Source organism: Delphinapterus leucas, chromosome 10, assembly GCF_059928025.1.
Source record: "Delphinapterus leucas isolate spDelLeu-1000000601 "Yukka" chromosome 10, BTC_Dleu_Yukka2, whole genome shotgun sequence".
Classification (NCBI taxonomy): domain Eukaryota; kingdom Metazoa; phylum Chordata; class Mammalia; order Artiodactyla; family Monodontidae; genus Delphinapterus; species Delphinapterus leucas.
This window is the reverse complement of record NC_143138.1, coordinates 52,875,850-52,897,059: the sequence shown is the minus strand read 5'-3', so window position 1 is coordinate 52,897,059 and position 21,210 is coordinate 52,875,850. Positions and strand designations below refer to the sequence as shown.

The window sequence follows — 21,210 nt, the reverse complement described above, 5'->3', positions numbered from 1 at the left end:
AAGTCCCCTCCTTGCCTTCTTTTTATTTATTTATTTATTTTATTTGTAAATTTATTTATTTATTTTTGGCTGCGTTGGGTCTTCGTTGCTGTGCGCGGGCTTTCTCTAGCTGCGGCGAGTGGGGGCTACTCTTTGTTGCAGTGCGCGGGCTTCAGTAGCTGTGGCTCAAAGGCTCTAGAGCGCAGGCTCAGTAGTTGTGACGCATGGGCTTAGTTGCTCCGCGGCATGTGGGATCTTCCTGGACCAGGGCTGGAACCCGTGACTCCTGCATTGGCAGGCAGATTCTTAACCACTGTGCCACCAGGGAAGCCCCTCCTTGCCTTCTTGATAACAGACTTCAATTTTATTTGGGCAAGCAATATGCCTGCCTAAATGACCACATTTCCCAAGTACCCTTGCAGCTAGATGAGGCTGTGAGATTCTCACCAATGACATATAGGTGGAAGTGTTTATGGGACTAATGGAAACTCTCTGAAAACCAAGTGGTATAGCCTTCTTTCTTCTTTCCTCCTAATTGCTGCCTGTGATATGGACATCACGGCTGGCCTTTAGAAGTCATCTTGGGACATGAGGTGACCTTGGGAATAGAAGTCACAGGCTGAGAATGGCAGAATAGAAAGAGGAAAGCTTATGTCCCGGAAGACACAGTGAAATTACTGTATCAGTCTGGATATGCCGATATAGTGTCATATATTATATCATATGTTGTGTATGTCCAGACTTCTTTTATGGGAAACTTCTATCTTGTTTAAGCCACTGTAATTTTGGGTTTTCTGTCATATGTAGTTGTTATTTAGGTAAGTGTCTAGAACTTATTGGCAAAAAAGAGAGCAAATATTCAGCCCCTTAGCAGTTAAATCTCTCTTTGTACATTAATGAGATTGAGATTCTGGTTTATACATCGGTCTCTCTGAACTCTGGTAATGTGAATCTGTCCCTGAGAAATGACCTGGTGACTAAGTGTTGGGGGAAGGGAAATAAGGGTGTCAGCCGGGAGGACCACCAGGTGGCCAGCTGGTCCCTTTCCAGTCAGCACCCCTCTCTCTTGCCTTTCATTTTCTTCTAATGTTAGTACATACTATTAGCAAGAAAAAGGAGAAATAAAAAGCCTAATAATTTCAGACAGACTAATCCATTGTTCAATCTCTAATCAACTTATTTGTAAACTGTTTTCTGAGTTATGAAGAGTTAATTTGTCTTTATAAACACATCAATATTCTAGACAGAACATCTCTTTTGAAGACTATTGTTCTATTCTTATTATTAAGCATGGAGAATTTCACTGTAATTCTGACATCTTAAATTATTTTCCAAACTACAGTTACTAATGGTAATATTTGTTGTATGCTTTCTACCTTACAAAGCCCCTTCACATACTTAGTTTTATTTAATCCTCTACAGCCCTGTGAGTAGGTATTCAACCCATCAACTTATAGATAAGGGAACTAAGATTCAGAGAGGTTAAGTAATGTGCCCAAAGTCACACAGCCAGAAAGTAGTAGTAATTTCACCAGGCTCCTGGCCACAGTGCCACACTGCTCTAATCCTTTGCAGGGCCTCACTTAATGGGGCCAGAAAGGATATACTGGGAAGTGGCACATAGCGTCCTCTTCCATCACATCATATAGCCTTTGCATATTTATGTGTGCAATCGTCTTTTTTATGTTTTTATTTTTTATTATTGCTATTTTTAAAAACATCTTTATTGGAGTATAATTGCTTTACAATGGTGTGTTAGTTTCTGCTTTATAACAAAGTGAATCAGCTATACATATATCCCCATATCTTCTCCCTCTTGCATCTCCCTCCCACTCTCCCTATCCCACCCCTCTAGGTGGTCGCAAAGCACCGAGCTGATTTCCCTGTGCTGTGCAGCTGCTTCCCACTAGCTATCTATTTTACATTTGGTAGTGTATATAAGTCCATGCCATTCGCTCACTTCGTCCCAGTTTACCCTTCCGCCTCCCCATGTCCTCAAGTCTATTCTCTACATCTGTGTCTTTATTCCTGTCCTGCCTCTAGGTTCTTCATAACCATTTTTTTTTAGATTCCATATATATGTGTTAGCATACAGTATTTGTTTTTCTCTTTCTGACTTATTTCACTCTGTATGACAGACTCTAGGTCCATACACCTCATTACAAATAACTCAATTTCGTTTCTTTTTATGGCTGAGTAATATTCCATTGTATATATGTGCCACATCTTCTTTATCCATTCATCTGTCAATGGACTCTTAGTGCAACTGTCTTTTTACAGCTGCAGGTTACACACAGGCTGCAAGCTGGTTTAAATTTTTCGTTTCTTTCAGAGGTAGAAAGGACATGAGGTTATCCGCTATTACGTACCCCCATCCCTCACATAAAGTCTCCAAAGCCCAAAGAAGTGAAACAATGTAATCCAAGATCTCAGTTAGTTAGATACAAGTCCTAGACTAAACCCCCAAACCGCTTACCTCTGGCAGAGTGAACGCTCCTCCTAAAACATCCTTGGTTTGTGTATCAAGATGCAACACTGGATGCTAGTTAGATCTGGCCCAGACTCCCACTGATTAACACCAAAATGAATCACTGGCTGCTCTAGGACCCGCATATTAGTACAGGAATGAGTCCACCTAGAAGCCAGAGCTTGCACAGCAGCTACTGTCTTAAATCAGCACGTGATTACCTTTTTTTTTTTTTTTTTTTTTGCGGTACGCGGGCCTCTCACTGTTGTGGCCTCTCCCGTTGCGGAGCACAGGCTCCGGATGCGCAGGCTCAGCGGCCATGGCTCACGGGCCCAGCCGCTCCACGACATGTGGGATCTTCCCGGACCGGGGCACGAACCCGTGTCCCCTGCATCGGCAGGCGGACTCTCAACCACTGCGCCACCAGGGAAGCCCACGTGATTACCTTTGAACTACCCTGAACTGATATTTGAAAAAAGCCTGAAATCAATCACTACATAGCTTTAGACTAAGTATTACTCTACTGGGCTGTAGACACATAACCAGTTTTATATGTAAGCCCCAAGCAGCCAGCTTATTTTGCAATGCAGGAGCTGTTTCTTCCACTGAGCACCAGATGAAGTAGCTGATTTGCAGTTAGGCTTCATGTTGTATGAAAAAACCTGTACCTTTACTAGAAGCACATTCAGTGTGGCCAGCCAGCGCCCTACGAGAGGCAGGTGAGCAGTGATGTGCCAGTTAGCTGGCTCTCTGAAATAAAGCATCCTGATTTGTAGCATTTGTGACATCTATGGGGTGAATACTCCCACCATAGCCAATTTCAAGCTACCAATGTGATGTCACTGAACACAGAGTTGGGAAGAGATGTGCACGTTTGCTCCAGTACCCGACTGAGAGCCGAGGACTGACTTGCCTGACTCAGAGATCAGTGGATTCTATCTCCCACTTTCCTCTCATTTCAGAATTCCAGAGCATACGTCCTGAATATCAGACATAATTAGCTGCATGATTGAATATTTTTGTTCTTTTCTGTGTTTTGTTTTTTTGGTCAAATGCATTTAATTGAGTCAATGCAAATGAATTGTACCTCTGATGTCTGTCTCACCTTTAGTTGAGAAACAGGTAAATTCTTTCATGCTCAGATAAAGTGGATCACTTAGATGATACTGTGGTCACTTGGGAACGAAAGGTCCCTCTGATGGCCGGGCTGAATTTACGAAACACCGAAGAATGTGTTCTTCCATCTCTACCTCAGTCTCAGCAATACCCCCAGATTCCTATCTGCCTTGGTCTCTCCAGGCAAACAGAATGAGGAGCCAGCTTCATGCTGGCAGCAACTTTAATATCCCCTACGTGCACGGATGTGTGGAAGTTGAAACTTTATTTTCCATCACTTTTTGTTATGTTGGTGGATATTATTTATGCAAGGTAATAAAAAGAAAGTACATTAGCTGTATCCCACTAAAAATAAAAAATTAGAATTAGTATAAAAGCATTAAAATTTTTTTTGGCAAGAATCATATTCTTGACCTTTTTATTAAGGTCAATATGCATATATTAAAGTATATGATGCACATTAATCTTAAATGTACAGCTTAAGGAATTTTTACCTAGGTATACACACACGACTAACACCCAGATCAAGACCTAGAACATTTCCAGCATCCCAGAAGTCTTCCTTATGCTCCTTCCCAGTCAGTATGTGCCCCGCTCACACACACCCCCACACCGCCCCGGCCACCTGTCCCAGGTATTTTTTTATTATTATTATTATTTTTTTTTTGTCTGTGCTGCACGTCTTATGGGATCTTAGACCCCGGTCCAGGGATTGAAACCGGGCCCTTGGCAGTGAGAGTGCCAAGTCCTAACCACTAGACCGCCAGGGAATTCCCTGCCCCAGGTATTTTAATGTTTGTTGTTGTTTTTCTAAAGATAATTCTTAATCATAGGCTCATAAAATGGTAGAATTCATCCAAAATGCTTATTGTACTGACAAGGCAATGGAAACTTAGAGGCCAAGTGACCCTCCCAAAATTGTCAATTTGTTGTCTGGGCTGCTTCTAGGAGCCAGAACCCAATTCTAGTCCAGCGGTTCTTAATGTGTGTCCCCCAGACCAGAAGCAACGGCATTATGTGGGAACTGACTATAAATGCAAATTCTTACGTAGCCCCACCCCCACCTCCTGAATCAGAAACTCTGGGGTGGGGCTCAGCACTCTGTGTCTGGACAGGCTCTCCAGCTGATTCTCATGCTCACTCAAGGTTGAGAACATCCCACTCACTTCACTCATGTGCCTGCCTCACCCCTACAGGTGTTTGATCTGTGAGGATTGAAAGAGACAGTGTATGAAGGATCCCTAACATGGAAGGAAGAATATCTAGCTTGGTGCCTGGCATGCAGTTGATTCCAAAAATGTTAGTTTCCTTTCACTCTGTTTATTCATCTTGATCCCAGAAAAGGACGTTGGCATCTATTTCCAACTTTACCCTTATGCTCAGTTGTTCAATGTGTACATATAATCGAGAAGGGATATAATTGAGATGGCCAACAAAATGGGTCACATCTAACAACGTGAGGAGACCAAAAAATGAAAGCAAATCAGGGGAGAAGAAAGAGACTGAAATTCTTCAGTCTAAGAAAATAAAGGCCAAGAGGAGACACAATCAAAACCATAAAATCTTGGACTTCTCTTGTGGCACGGTGGTTAAGAATCTGCCTGCCAATGCAGGGGACACGGGTTCGAGCCCTGGTCCGGGAAGATCCCACATGCCGCGGAGCAACTAAGCCCGTGCGTCACAACTGCTGAGCCTGTGCACTAGACCCCCGCGAGCCACAACTACTGAGCCCATGTGCCACAACTACTGAAACCTGCGCGCCTAGAGCCCGTGCTCCGCGACAAGAGAAGCCACCGCAATGAGAAGCCCGCGCACCGCAATGAAGAGTAGCCCCCGCTCACCACAGCTAGAGAAAGCCCGTGCGCAGCAACGAAGACCCAACGCAGCCAAAAAATAAATAAATAAATAAGTTAAAAAAGAAAAACAACTATAAAATCTTAGACAGAAGGTGTGAAAAGTGAGAATTTTGTTCAGGATATATTCCTTCCTTCTCTGCCCCACCTGCATGGGAAAACAGGACCTCCACATCCCATGGATGCTGGGCTTGGCCATGTGGTTTGTTTTGGCCAATGGAATGTGGGCAGAGCCGACACGCTGTCAATTCTGTGTGTGTGTTTGTGAGCTCTGCACCCGGGCCTCTGGAAGATTCTGACCTCCACCAGGAGAAGCACGTGACCCGGGTAGCCACTAGCCCTCATCCTGGACCACAGAAGGAGCCCTGTGAAGCAGACCCACAGTCTGAAACCGATTCCAGCTGACCTGCAGACCCACAGCCATGAATACATGCTTAGTGTAGTGTGCTGCTGAGTTGCGGGGTGCCCTTTTATGCAGCATTATTGCAGCGAAAGCTGACCACCCGGTATATCTGGTGACAAACTTTTATAATTTCCTAAACGCAAGGACCAGGCATCTAGACATTGTTTTGTGTGAAACTTCAAAAGAGAAACCATTTCTATCTGGTCCCTCTTCTTTAAAGCCTCCACTCTCACTCTCGATGTCCCCTCCCTCCATTGCCCCCGATTGTTTGGTTTCAGTCATACACTGTGGGTAGATTTTCCCCATCTCCTTATTTCCTCAAAATGAGCTGTCCTTTGGGCCATTCCTCAGAGTTTTACTTCCTCTCCAATGATGATATTAATTAAAGCTAATAATAAATAGTGCTTTCTACGAGGTAGGGAATGTTCTAAGTGCTTGACAAAGTTTAACTCATTTAATTTTCACAGCCGTCTATGTGGTAAGTACTATTTATTAATTTCCATTCTGTAGATGAAGAACTAAGGCAACAGAAATTAAGTAATGGCTCCAAATAGCACAGGGTTAGTAAGTGGACGAGTGAGGATTCAAGCCGGGTAATTTGACCCTCCACTCCAAGCTCTTTGCCGTTGTCCTTTCCTTTTTAGTGGGGGGTTAAATGAATCAGCTAATCTACATTAACATTAATTAGGTATCCAGTATTGGTTTATTATTTCCTCAGATACCATAATGTCAGGGACTTCCCTGGTGGTCCAGTGGTCAAGACTCCACGCTGGCAGTGCAGGCGGCGCGGGTTCAATCCCTGGTTGGGGAACCGCGTGCTGCGGGGCCGAATAAACCCCCCAAAACCATAAGGCCATAACTCATTACGTGTGCAAAGGGCGCCCTGAAGAAATGAATCTAATGATGGAATTTCGCCCTGTGACATGCCACTAAGTAGATAATTTGAAGGAGATTTTTTTCCCATGTCCCTCGGATCATACTCTAATTTCAAGAGGGCCAAAGAATTAGCAAACTCAGACTTTGAAAGAAGAAATTTTGGCAAAAAAAGGAAGTGACTCTTGTCTTTGGACAGTGCGTTCTCCACATGCAAATCACATGACTGTCAATGCACACCTGAGTGTCGCGGAGGGGGGCCCTCCTACCAGGTTCCTCCCCAGGATTTCAGACTCCGCCTCCTCATGCTTGTTTGGATCCTGGCAGCTTCGGTTCTATTGTTCCTGCATCGTGTCCGGATACAAAACTCCATCTCCTTGGTGGCTCCTGCAAGAATATCAATGAGACTAAGCATAGGATTGTTTTCTATTTTTACTGAAAACGTGTTAAGACACAGAGGAGGGGATCACATCGCAGATCACACAGTCTCTGCCATCTCGCGAGGCCCCATCCAGCGCCTCAGGTCACCCCCCTCTTTCCAAAACCACGACACCCTCTGTACACAGAGCCTTGGGTGTGCAGTCCCCAAGCTTTGGCTGCTTCTCTCAAGAGGACCAGGCCTACCAAGCCATCTGTTTCTCTAGCTTTCAGCTACCCTTTCCCCTAAAATTCTGATAAATCCAAATTTCTCTATCTTGTTACTGTAAGAAGTACTAAGGAAAGTGGTGGGCTATGATACCATTCCCCAACAAGAAAATCTACTTGAAATGAATAAAATAGTTCAGCAAAATTGGTGGATAAAGGATCAATATACAAACAGCAATAGCATGCTGATATACCAGAAACCAACAATTACATAACCTTAATTTATTATTATTCCATTAATAAATAACAAATGAATCAATGCCATTTAGCCTATTTAACCAGAACTATAGGGTACCTAGTGATAAGTCTAACAGAAGATATCTAATAGAACAATTTAACTCTTCCTTTGAGGGAGAGTGGATTAAATAAACTGGATTATTCATACAGCAGAATTCTGTATAGCAACTAAAATGAAAGATCCAAGACCCTCCTATATATCTACATGGCTCAATCTTGAAAATATAATATTGAGTGAAAAAAGCAATTTGTAAAATGTACACATAGTATAAAATTCCTGTAGGGACTTACCTGGTGGCACAGTTGTTAAGAATCCACATGCCAATGCAGGCGACATGGGTCCAATCCCTGGTCCGGGAAGATCCCACATGCCGCAGAGCAACTAAGCCCGTGCGCCACAGCTACTGAGTCTGAGCTCTAGAGCCCTCGAGCCACAACTACTGAAGCCCGCATGCCTGGATCCCGTGCTCCGCAACAAGAGAAGCCACCGCAATGAGAAGCAGACGCACCGACCGCAGCGAAGTGTAGCCCACCCACCCCAGCTCGCCGCCACTAGAGAAAGCCCGCGTGCAGCAATGAAGACCCAATGCAGCCAAAACTAAATTAAATAAATAAATTTATTAAAATAAAATTTATGTAAAAATTTTAAACCTACAATTGAATATACAAATATACATCTGCATGAGAATGAAATTCACCTATTTTTTTTTAAAGATTTTGTTTTTGATGTGGACTTTTTTTGTCTTTATTGAATTTGTTACAATATTGCTTTTGTTTTTTGTTTTGGTTTTTTGGCCATGAGGCATGTGGGATCTTAGCTCCCCGACCAGGGATCAAACCCGCACTCTGCTTTGGAAGGAGAAGTCTCAACCACTGGACTGCCAGGGAAGTCCCAAAATTCACCTATTTTCAGGATGAGCCTACCTCTAAGAAAGAAAGGACTGGAAAAGTGGACTTCCTTTAAAAAATTCTAAGAGGATTGTATACCTCAAATTTATACAGTGTTATATGTCAAATATATTCGATAAAAATAATTTCTAAGAGGGAAAGACGTTCTATGGTGATATTATGTTACTTTTATATAATGTGCATATTATTAATGCATATTAATATAACAATAGATATATATTACTTTTTGGTGTTTATACGTTTGAAATATTTTATGATTAGAAATTGAAATGGAAATTTTATATGGGTTCAAAAAAGGATTTCAATGAGATAACGCTGAAAAACCTTTCATCTTCTTTAATTACTTTATTTTGCTCTAATCATGTATATTTCTAAATGTCCAAGACAAAAAAAGGAAAACGAAAATTTGGTCCTTAGCAGGAAGCTAGAGAGGCTAACCAAATGTTGTAAAATAAGAGATCAAACTCCCTGATTGAAATTTTACCATTATGGAAAGATCAGATCAGATGTGCAATAACTTGCCCTTATTTTGAGAGGTTTTTAGGTAATCCTGAAACAGGGCAAGTCAGTTAACAATCCTGCACCTCAGTTTTCAGATCTAGTGGCTGAACTAAGAAGTCCCATCCAGGTCTAACATTTTATGAGATCCTAGAACCCTACGCTCTTCGTGTGAGCTTCGAACTCAGATCAGCTTGCCTGGAAGGGCCTGCTCCTGGCAAAAGTTAAAAGCAGTCTCTTTTCTGTCAGCTGGAGAGAATCAAACAGGGAAGGCTCAGAATACAGAGGACAATGTGGAGAGGAAATCAACACCTAGACTTGGCAGATCAATTAAGAACTGGCAGTGAGGGGAAGGATGCTGAGGATGTCAGTCCTGCAGGTAAGACAATGACTGCCCTGCCCTCTTTGACAACAGCTATGTTTAGGAAACAAGCATTATTTACTTTGTTCTTAAGTGTGGGGCTATTTTGAATTCTACTTTAACATGTATACATGCATCTCATTAACTATAGTAAAAATTGGATGGTAATTTAAATATATGCTATAAATTCAATAGTTGCAGTATGTTTGAAATAATTATTATAATGGTATAATGGTTATGGTTTTTGTTTGTTTTTTTGGCCGTGCCGTGCAGCATGCCAGATCTTAGTTCCCTGACCAGGGATCGAACCCGCGCCCCCTGCACTTGGAAGCTTGGAGTCTTAACCACTGGATGGTCAGGGAAGTCCCCAATAATCGTTATGTTTTTAAAGAAAAAGAGTCCTTGGTTTTTAAAAATATGTATTGAAATATTTATGGGTGAAATAATACTATGTCTTGGATTTGATTTAACATAATTCAGAGATGGAAGAAGAGGGTGAGAATCAAACTAAAATAAGACTGGCCATGTGCTGGTAACTACTGAAGCTGAGTGATGGGTTCATTATACCTCCTCTCTACTGTGATATATGTTTGACATTTTCCATACTATAAAAGGTAAAAATACTGTCGGTAAAATAAAATGCTTCACAAGCTAGCTTCTTTCCTCAGTTATCTCAGTTACTTGTAGAAATTCTACCCACTCTGACTTTAGGTGCCACCAATTGCCTGGCGCATTTTCCCAATCTGTTCCCACAACATTTGCTTGCCATGCAATGACAAACTTTTAAATCAACGTTGAAGTGGATTTCATAATGATCGAATTCTAAGAAATTTTCAAAGATTGGAATTTTCAGCTTTTCCACGGAGGAAAACTACTATAGTCTCAAAACTACCATAAGTCTCCCATACTGGATGGACCAGTAAAGCATTTCTTATAGAAAAACTGAACTCAGATTTGTTAAGTATTTACAATATGTCAGGTATTATTTGAGTTCACTATTTTTTATTTAACGAAGATTGATTTAATTAGAAATACATATTATTATCTCCATCTTAGAGATGAGAAAGCTTGACCTTGCCCAGGTCATACTGCTAACATGTTTGGAGCCAGGATCTCAGTCTGCAGATGGATAAATCCAAAGCCTGAGTTCTTTCTGCCGCATATCCTTGCTTTGTGGTCCAGCAGTATAGATACCCACTTGGAAGCTTGTTAGAGATGCACTCTCAGGCTCCATGCCAGTTCTACTAAATCAGAATCTGCATTTTAACAAGGTTCTAAGGAATTCGTGTGCACATTTAAACCATTTCAACGTTGAGAAACCCTGCTCTACAAAACACCTAATAACCTTATTTCAAATAAGAATAACAGTAAATATTTCTGCTGAGTCCTCACTATACGTCAGATTCCATTTGTTTACCTCACAACTCTATTAGAGGTGAGGAAACAGGCTTTACAGTTTAAACAACTCCAGGGTCACATAATAAGTGGCAGAGTCTAGATCTGAACTCAAATTGGTCTGATTCTGGAGCCTGGGCTGTACCCATGACCCCATGCACCTCACTGCAAACGCTGAATCCAAACACTTTATTTCATCTAAATGATGCAAATCAGCTATCTTTTTCTTTCTTTCTTTTCTTTTCTTTTCTTTTTTTTTTTTTGGCTGCATTGGGTCTTCATTGCTGTGCGGGCTTTCCCTAGTTGTGGCGAGGGGGGGCTACTCTTTGTTTCGGTGTGTGGGCTTCTCATTGTGGTGGCTTCTCTCTTCTTGTGGAGGACGGGCTCTAGGCATGCGGGCTTCAGTAGTTGCAGCATGCGGGCTCAGTAGTTGCAGCACATGGGCCCTAGAGCTATAGGGCTTCAGTAGTTGGTGAGTATGGGCTCAGTAGCTCCACAGCATGTGGAGTCTTCCTGGGCCAGGGATCATACCCGTGTCCCCTGCATTAGCAGGCAGATTCTTAACCACTGTGCCACCAGGGAAGTCCCTGCAAATCAGCTGTTTTATCTCTTGATTTATCATTAACATTGTTTAATCCAATACTTAGGTTTGATGGTGTGGACAGAGTCTAAAATGTCAGACTCAATATAATATTGCTGCTATTTAAAAGCAAAATTTTAGGGCTTCCCTGGTGGTGCAGTGGTTGAGAGTCCGCCTGCCGATGCAGGGGACACGGGTTCGTGCCCCGGTCCGGGAAGATCCCACATGCCGTGGAGCGGCTGGGCCCGTAAGCCATGGCCGCTGGGCCTGCGCGTCCGGAGCCTGTGCTCCGCAACGGGAGAGGCCACAACAGTGAGAGGCCCGCGTACTGCAATAAAATAAAATAAAATATAATAAAAGCAAAAATTTAAACCATGAGGTCACATGACAATATACTCCTTAGGCTAGAGCCGGTGTATTAAAAAATATATATGTACTAGGGTGAAAATTCTATTAGGTTACCTGTCATCATTTACCAATGAACTGAAATAAAAGATGAGGTTGATTCTTTAACACAATCCTGAGATTTTCTGAGGAAGAATCAGATAGGACATTCTGCTTCCCGATTTCACCTTTACAGTACTTGGCAACTCTAACTTTCTGTTCTCTTATAGTAAAAGTTGAAGATCATTAGAATCTCCTTAAACACCTTCGAATAAACAACTCTTTAATCTTACATGATGTAAAATAACTGATTCATTTTGCTTATAAGAAACTTCCCACTGGGCAATTCATTCATCCTCTTTCCCATGTGGGGAAAATGTAATGTTTTTGTTGGTGCAGAATATAATAGGTTATATTCTAGGCTTACTTTTAGTAAAAGCAATAAGAGACCACAATTAGCTCTAGACTAAAGTAGACTAAATTGTTATGAACATGAAATCACCTGCAGCTCCAAAAGACAGTGCATTTCTAAAAATGCCATGGAATTTCATATTTTTTGCCTCATGTAGAGCCCCCAGAGCAGAAAAACTTAATGACCTTGATGATCTAGTGTTGGCAGATCTCAATCTATAAAGTCAGTTATTAGATATCTTCTCCTTTAGGAAGTAAAGAGGCTGGCAGAGTGTAATTCTGGAAATCTAAGAAGTAAGTGGCATTAAAATCACTATTCTTTTGAAAAGGTAATGGACTTGAACTTCAGAGTATCTGATTACAAGGAAATGAGATCCTCCAAAAACATATGTAAGAAGTATCCAGCTAAGAATATATTAATCAGTGAAGCTTTTTCTTTCTTCTTTTTAGTGGGAAAGAACAGATTAAAACAACAATGACAACTAAGCATTCTAAAAATCCTAATTGTTCTGTATTAAAAATGAAGAAACATTCTTCTAGCCTAAAAGATAAGTCTCTTTGTTTTCCCTGTGTCTCACAGAGCATCTACTCCATATGAATGTGGATTGATTTACAGGTTGTTACCCTTTTATTCATCACCCATTTTCCAGGAATGAACATGGATATTGTGGTGAGGAGCTCAGTCAAAAATGAAAAGACAATTCTAATTATTGTCTTATTCTGGAATTTAAAAAACTATTCAGGGCATATTATTTTTCAGTGATACATTTATAAGCAAATGAAACATTTTTTCTTTGTAAACTGTAATCCTCAAATATGCTTGTACACAAACACACACAAATGCATACACAAGCATTTGTTTTTTTAAAAAGGAGGGGCATGGATTTCATTTTAGACCCAGAAATAGAGGAGATTCTCTTCTGCTGTTTCCTATGAAGGGGGGAAAAAAAAAGCCCCTAAAATTGTCTATTTCCATCTTCTCCTGTCAGGTATTTCCCCATCTCTTTCTTTGTCTAAGATATGAAGTTCTGTCAGGGCTCACCTGATAAAAATCCTAGGTGAGTGGTAGGAGAGAGGTTAGATCTGTAATTTAGAGGGACTGGTGACTGAAAAGTGAATTAAATACCCATCATTGTATTCATTCTAAGGAGGTACTTAGAGTGAGATAAAAACGACTCAAAGGAAAGCAAAGAAACCAAGATTCAGTGTCTCTTTTCCCTCTAATTGGATCCCTGGATCTCCTGCTGGAGAGTAAGAAAGGACTTACTCTTACTTACTTGTAAGCAAGGACTCTGCCAATTCTAGCATTACCGTTTTGTCTCAAATGTCAGGGATGTTAACAACAACAACAACAAAAAATTCATACCATGTAGGGCAGGGCACTCTTTAAACTCTGAAGTTCGTTCTGACACTTTTATTTTTCAAGTTGTTCACAAAGTCAGATTTTAAGGGGCCACTCATTGCCTTGTTTATTTCCTTTTTCTTTTGGTTTTGGCTTTTCAGCTGGCATTTCTATCAACTGTGATTGCCAGCATTTGGCGCAGCGGGTGAAGCAAGTCTTGTTTGAAAATCTGCCAGAGGCGGCCTGTGGAAGCTGGTACGACAGGAAGCAGCTTGAGGGGTGGCTGCTTTGTCTCAGTTCTCAAACTCAGAGGGAGGCATCCCTGGCAGAAAGAGGAAGTGGCCTGCATCCCCCACCTCAGCCCTCCAGAAGGCTCCCCTCCCTAAGCAGTTTTCTGCAGAGCTCTTGCGCCTGACAAATGATTGCTTTTCTTGAGACACAGAAATCCCTAACTGTGGCCTTGAGGAAGCTGATGAGTAAGCAGAGGATGATGGTTGACAGAGAGAGAAGAGAGACGTAGCTCCCGAGAGATGGTAAGATGGAGAGAGGAGCTGTCCCTTCTCTGACTAGTGTTCCATTTCCCACTTCCAGGCGCCCAGGCTCAGCTGAAACGAAACCAAAAAGGATATCTGGGGCACACCCTGGGGTACCCCAGCAGGACCTAAGTCTTCCCCATACAACAGCAGGATACTATTGAATATCATTGAGACACCTAAAGAGGCCCAGAGCCTTCAAGAATAGGTAAATCAGTGCTCAGGCAACCTGTTAAAGTAGCAAGAGGACCTGGGATACTTTTATATCAAAAAGCGGTTAAAATATTGTAAAAGAGAGCTCCTGCTTTCCGGTGTTGAAGAATTGTTTTGTATCCCCTTCTCCTCTTGAAACACACACACACATCGTCATCGTCATCATTCTGAAATTTTAGAAACCTGGTGACAAGCAGTAAATCTGTTTCTTTATTCATACCTTCAACAAATCTTCACCGAACGTCTGCTATGTTCTAGGCACAAAGTGCTTGGGGTACGTTAGTGAAGCTCTCAAGAGCTTAAGTTCCAATAAATAAGTAAATTCTACGGTCAGCCCTCTGTATCTGCGGGTTCCACGCCCACAGATTCAGCTAGCCTCAGATTTAAAATATTTGAAAAAAATTCCAGAAAGTTCCAAGAAGCAAAACTTGAATTTGCCATGTGCAGGCAACTATTTATATAGCATTTACATTGTATTTACAACTAGTTTCACAGCATTTACATTGTATTAGGTATTATAAGCAATCTAGAGATAATTTAAAGTATATGAGAGGATGTGCATAGGTTAAATGCAAATACTACCCCATTATATACAGTTGAGCATCCATGGATTTTGGTATCTGTGAGTGGGTCCTGAACCAATCCCCTGCAGATATCGAGGGATGACTGTACTATGTTAGGAGGTAATAATCAGTACATTTTATACTATGTTAGAAGGTAGTAAGTGTTATGGGAAACAAAAAGGCAAGCAAGGTAAGAAGAACCTGGAATTGCAGGGGTGAAGATTTAAGTTGCAGCGTTGAATGAGGTGGTAAGGGTAGACCTCATTGAGAGGCTGAGAACTGAGCAAAGACATTGGAGGAGGAGAGGGAGTTAGCCAATTAGCTATCTGGGGGAAGATATTGGTTTGGGCAGCTCCTTATCTCCTTCAAGCCAGAAGGAACAGCTAAATCAAAAGGATACACAGGGCTTCCCTGGTGGCGCAGTGGTTGAGAGTCCGCCCGCCGATGCAGGGGACACGGGTTCATGCCCCGGTCCGGGAAGATCCCACATGCCGCGGAGCGGCTGGGCCCGTGAGCCATGGCCGCCAAGCCTGCGCGTCCGGAGCCTGTGCTCCGCAACGGGAGAGGCCACAACAGTGAGAGGCCCGCGTACCGCAAAAGAAAAAAAAAAAAAAAGAAACATACAAAAGGATACACAATATGTTTAAGGAACAGCAGTGGAGTCAGTGTTGCTGGATGGGAGAAACTGAGGGACAGGGTGGAGCAGAAAAGTCCAGAGAGGCAGTGGAGGCCAGATTCTGTAGAGCCTTGTGGGTCATTGTAAGGACTTTGGCATTTACTCTGATTGAAATAAGCAGTGGCTGTGGGGTTTTGAGTAGAGTAACACCCTGGTGTGTGGGGGTGACGCTGGCTTATGGATCTTAGATCTCCAACTAGGGATTGAACCCAGGCCTCGGCAGTGAAAGCACCAAGTCCTAAACACTGGACCACCAGTGAACTCCCTTCTGGTCCACCAGGGAACTCCTTTTTAAAGGATCTCTCCAGCTATCATGTTGAAGAGCCTTTTACAGCAATTCAGGCAAGAGATGATAGCTCAAAGTGGTATCAGAGAATGAGTGATAAGAAGTTGGATTGTGGGTATATTGTGAAGTTAGAGACTCCAGGATTCCTAATGGATTCAATTGTGGAGTGTGAAAGGAATGTTGGAGTCAAGAATAGCTCAGGCAACAAGGAGCTGCTACCCAGTGGAGAAGGTGATGGGTGAAGTGGGATTTGAGGGGAGAGGTCAGCAGCTCAATGTGGAGCATGTTGAGTTGGAAACGTGCTGTTAGACATCCAAATGGAGATGTGGAAGAAGCAGTTGGGGGACTTCCCTGGTGGCTCAGTGGTTAAGAATCCGCCTGCCAGTGCAGGGGACATGGGTTTGATCCCCCGTCTGGGAAGATCCCACATGCCGCAGAGCAACCGCGGAGCAAGTAAGCCCATGTGCCACAACTACTGAGCCTGCGTGCCACAACTACTGAAGCCTGTGCACCTAGAGCCTGTGCTTCGCAACAAGAGAAGCCACCACAATGAGAAGCCCACGCAGTGCAACAAAGAGTGGCCCCTGCTCAACGAAGAGTAACTAGAGAAAGCCCGTGTACAGCAACGAAGACCCAATGCAGCCAAAAAAAAAAAAAAAAAAAAGCAGTTGGATGTATTAATCTGGAGTTCTAGATGGAGCTCTGGGCTGCAGAGAGAAACCTGGGAGTTTTTATCATACAGATGGAATTTAAAGCAACAAGACTGCATGAGATCACCAAAGGAGTGAGTATAGATAAGAGGAACAAAGGCTGAGCCCAGGAGTCCTGTAACATTAAGTGGTCGGGAAAATGAGGAAATGGTGGAGGAGACTGAGCTAGTGAGGCAGGAAAAAAAACCAAGAGAACATTGTGACTCGGAAGCTATGTGAAGAAGGATATTTAGAAGGGGTGATCAGCTGTACCATATGCTGCTGAAAGGTCAAGAAAGATGAGGAAGGCGAATTTACCATTGGATTTAGCAACAAGGAGATCATTGATAAGAAGAATAAGCAGTTTCTGTGGAGTCATGGGGTAAAAGTCTGATTGAAGTGGGTTCTAAGGGCAAAGGGGAAGAGGAATCGAAGACAGCATATAAAGACAAATATTTTAAAGAGTTTTGCTGTAAAAGGGAGGAAAGAAATATAGCAGTAGCTGGTGAAGGAGCAGGGTTAAGAGAAAATGATCCAGTTGAAATCAATAAATGATTATATAGCGAAAGAGGGGGGAGAATTGTTGGAGCACAGTGGAGGTGAGGAAATGAAATCTACTGCACAAGTGGAGAGATTGCTTTAGTGTAAGGGTATGGATTATTTGTCTATGATAACTGGCAGGATAATTGTTATGACAGTGCAGGCACTGGAAGGGGGTATATGGGTTAGTGGAAATCTGTGGAAGTTCTAAGTCTCCAAGTAGGGGGAAAAAAAAAGAACACGTAACAAAGGATTAGCAGTCAGAATGACTTTGGATTTCTCAGGGACAACACTAAAATCTAGCAGACAAGGGGTCAAGGCCTTGAAAAACCTAAGGGAAGATAATTTGCCACTTAAGAATTCTACACCCAGGCAAACTATCACTGACTGCCCTCAGGCTTCTGGTAGGGTTGCAAATGTGAGACACTGGCAGGATACCGCAGGGCAGAAAGAGCGGTTACTGCTGTGTTCCTTTACTCAAAGCCAAAGATCTTGCTGATCAACGCTTTTCCTATAGCTGCAGCTCTCTGGATTCTAGCAAACATCCCTTCCTTTTTCCCCTTCAGCCCTAAATCTTCCTGCTGTTGCTAGCCGCATCTCCTCGGATCAGTCACACCTTTGTAAATAGTTCCTTCATTAAGCTTTCATCTGGGCCTTGATTGAATACACAGGTCTCCAAAAATGTAGCCATACACTTTTATCTCATAAAACTAATGGAGAAAGTTCTCCACTAAGATAAGAAAGAAGACGACACAGGAATGAGGCAAAGAGAATCTGCAGAACAATGGTGAAAGGAGATTTCAGGATTAAATTAGGAATCTCTTTTGTATTACGTACAAAGAACAACCAATTCCAATTGCAGCAGGCGGGACGGCAATGACAGTGCAGGAATTCCACACCCGCTGCGGGGTTTGTGGACCCGACTGAAGAGTGGGAGGGAGCACTGTTCACCTGACATACCCCAGCGCGCCCAGCTGCAGCCTAGGGCTGCGGAGGCGGTGGCCAGAAGCGCTTCAGCCCGCTGAGCTCAGGAAGACTGGGGCTGCAGGACGGCGTCCCGCCGAGCCACCTGCGCACGCGCATTTCCCCCCTTCGCCGGCCGGCGGCCTGCTGCGCACGCGCAGCTCGCCGTCTCTCGCTCCGTCAGTCCCTGCAGTGCCTGGGCCCCACCCCCGCAGGCCCCGCCCCGCTGCCGTGCGCCGAATGCTGCATATCCGGGTTCTCGCCTCCGCCTCCGCCGCCGCCGCCGCCGCCGCCTCCGCCGCCGCCTCCGCCTGGCTCATTCAGCTTTGCTGGGAGCGGTGTGTTCCCGACTAAGATGGCGGCTGTGGGGCGACTCGGCTCTTTCGGTTCCTCTCCGGCGGGATTAACCTCGACTTACACGGGCGGTCCCTTGGCCAACGAGCTAACCTCGGGCAACGGCGGCGCCGCGGCAGGGGACGACGAGGACGGGCAGAATCTTTGGTAAGGACCGCACCCTTCCCCGGTCCCCGCCGGCACCCCCGGGCCGGGGACGCCCCGGGGTCGCGTGCCCGCCGGAGCTCGGCGCCCTGCCCAGGCCGCCGCGTTCTCGGCCGCCCCCGCCCGGGCGCGCGAGGCCGGTGCCGTTCCTCCCGCGCTGGGCTCCAGCCTGAGCGTGCGCCTTGTTCCCCGCCAGGTCCTGCATCCTTAGCGAGGTCTCCACCCGCTCGCGCTCCAAGCTCCCCGCGGGGAAGAACGTGCTGCTGCTGGGTAAGTGCCCCCACCTGCTCCCCCCTGCGCGGCCCCCCAGCGTGGCCTGGGTCTGTGTCCGCCCGCCGCTCTCTGGCTCGCTTTGTGCGGACAGCCGGGGCTGCCTCCGCCCCGCCGCCCGACCTGTGGCTGACAGCTGGGGGAGAAGGAGAACAGGGACCCCTGACCCGGGACCTGCAGGGACCCGCCCTCCCCTGAAAGTTTCTCCTCCCCTGGGTGTGTGGGGTTGGCCCTGACAGCTTCCTCCGGGAAGGACAATGCGATAGCCCCATCTGAGAGATTCTAGTGGCTTGGGGTTTACCTAGAAAATAAGGACGTTTTTTCTTTCATGACAAAAATTGGTAGCAGGAGGCTCTTCGCGACAGCTCCAGTGCAAATGGCATGCTATCAATATTTAATAGCCGGCTCTTTGTATAATTTACAGAAGCTAGAAATGAGGCCTGGTGTAGTCGTGATAAATGTAATTATTTGATTCAGCTTTTACGGGTACAGTGGGCTCATGTTGCAGCTGTCTTTTTCACTGTCACTTATAATTCTGAAATTTGTAAAGTGCAGTAAACGTTTACCTTTCTCGTTCAGTCCCTTCGGCCTGATGGGTGTAATAATGAGAAATGGTCTAACGTCTCATCTCCTGATCTATATTCCCTCTGCTCTCTGGAAGTTATGTATTTTGTTTCTTTACTGACTCTGGGGGTGGACGTGGAGAACAATTCACAGGTTCACATTTTTGCAGGCTTAGCTCCAAAGTAACTTAGAGATTTCTTTCATATTCTTTGGATGTGAAAATTTGAAGTTTGGCTTATAGGATGATCGTTGAATTTTAAAACTTTGGTTTTGATGTCTCAAGACTTTTTAATGTTCATTTAAAAACAGGAAGGGAAACAAAGAAGTCAAATGATACTTGTCAGGGTCCGCTTTTAATGGGAATGTTTAGATAGAAACAAATCATTTTTCATGAACTCTTGACAGTCTACAGTATATGATTCTTGGCGTTATTTAAAGTTACTGGAGCTAGTTGAAAAATTAGTGTTACCTTTTTTTTTTAAAAATATATATCACTTTATTTATTTTCATTTTTGGCCGTGTTGGGTCTTCGGTGCTGCGCTCCGGCTTTCTCTAGTTCCGGCGAGCATGGGCTTCTCATTGCGGTGGCTTCTCAGGCTCTAGGCGTGCGGGCCTCAGTAGTTGTGGCACGTGGGCTCAGTAGTTGTGACACACCAAAAAAAAAATCAAATACTGCCATTGTAAAGATAAGTTTCCTGAATTTTGCTTTCATTTTATAAGTTCCTCCCAATTATTCCTGTGCATTAGATGTTAGTTACATGGTTCTGTTTTTAGTGAAACAAAAGTGACAGTTTTGTTCATTTCTTTTTTTTTTTTTTTAAATAGATGTTCGTTTCTTAACGTTCCTAATTTGCACTGAGGTTGCACCATGCTTTTTTTTTTTTTTTCTTTTTTTTTTGGCGGTACGCGGGCCTGTCACTGTTGTGGCCTCTCCCGTTGCGGAGCACAGGCTCCGGACACGCAGGCTCAGCGGCCATGGCTCACGGGCCCAGCCGCTCTGCGGCATGTGGGATCTTCCCAGACCGGGGCACGAACTCGTGTCCCCTGCATCGGCAGGCGGACTCTCAACCACTGCGCCACCAGGGAAGCCCTAAATTTCCTTTTATATATGCTTTTTTTTTTTTTTTAATTTATTTTATTTTTTGGCCACACCATGCAGCACGCAGGATCTTAATTCCCCAACCGGGGATCAGACGTGTGCCCCTTGCAGTGGAAGTGCAGAGTCTTAACCACTGGACCACCAGGGAAGTCCCTTATATGAGCTTAATAGTTCATAAAGCTCCATCTAGTATCAAGTTATACAAGCTTAAAATTAAAAAAAATTTTTGAGTACTGTTACTATTGGGATTTTCATCAAAGTCCTTTTCAGCTTTGGAAAAAGCTGATAACAGATTTTTATACTGATTACATAAATAGGGTTAATTTTCTAGAATACCTCTGAAGATTTCTTAAAGACATTTTACCATCACATATTACGGCCGCATTCAGTTTATGCTGGTAGAGGGGAGAAATAGAGAAATAGGGATTGTGGTTTTCTTTGTTATGAGTTTGAAGGTGCTAGGCAGGAGGATGCTTGGCCCTAATATGTCTTTCATGAATTACGGTGATCTCTGGAGTCTCATATTTAAAAAACCAAATCTGAGACTATAACAAGGTTTTACATTTCCAACAACTGTATAGAATAGGAACATTGATCAAGGCTTAAGTACCCCAAACACAAATTGCAGTTTAACTTTACCTTGCTACACGGCCTCCCTTCCCACTGCCTGTGGGTGAAAGGGGTCAGAACTAGCAATGTGTGCATGTGTGTTAGCCATCCTCAAAGCATTTTCATACGAATCTTAGTTTGCCTCCTCTGTCCCCCTTTCCCCATCCCCCCCAAAACCTGGGAGATAGATGTTAACACCAATTATAGATGAGGTGCTGAATCTTGGAGACCTGTTCAGTGAGTTTTCCGAGGTC

At 43.8% G+C, this 21,210-nt stretch overlaps 1 protein-coding gene across 3 annotated transcripts in view; it reads left to right on the top strand.

Annotated features, from left to right (window-relative positions):
- The first annotated feature begins 18,173 nt into the window (after nt 1–18,173).
- Nucleotides 18,174–21,210, top strand: part of DYNC1LI1 (dynein cytoplasmic 1 light intermediate chain 1) — a 41,312-nt gene continuing 38,275 nt past the window's right edge. For 2 of the 3 annotated variants that reach the window (XM_089918975.1, XM_022553769.3), the window contains exons 1-2: nt 18,178–18,417; nt 18,611–18,684. In XM_089918975.1, the coding sequence (XP_089775101.1) occupies nt 18,272–18,417; nt 18,611–18,684 (220 nt within the window). In that variant the 5' untranslated portion in view covers nt 18,178–18,271. Of the gene's footprint in view, nt 18,418–18,610; nt 18,685–21,210 lie in introns of all 3 variants that reach the window. The other variant, XM_089918974.1, reaches the window with a different exon arrangement.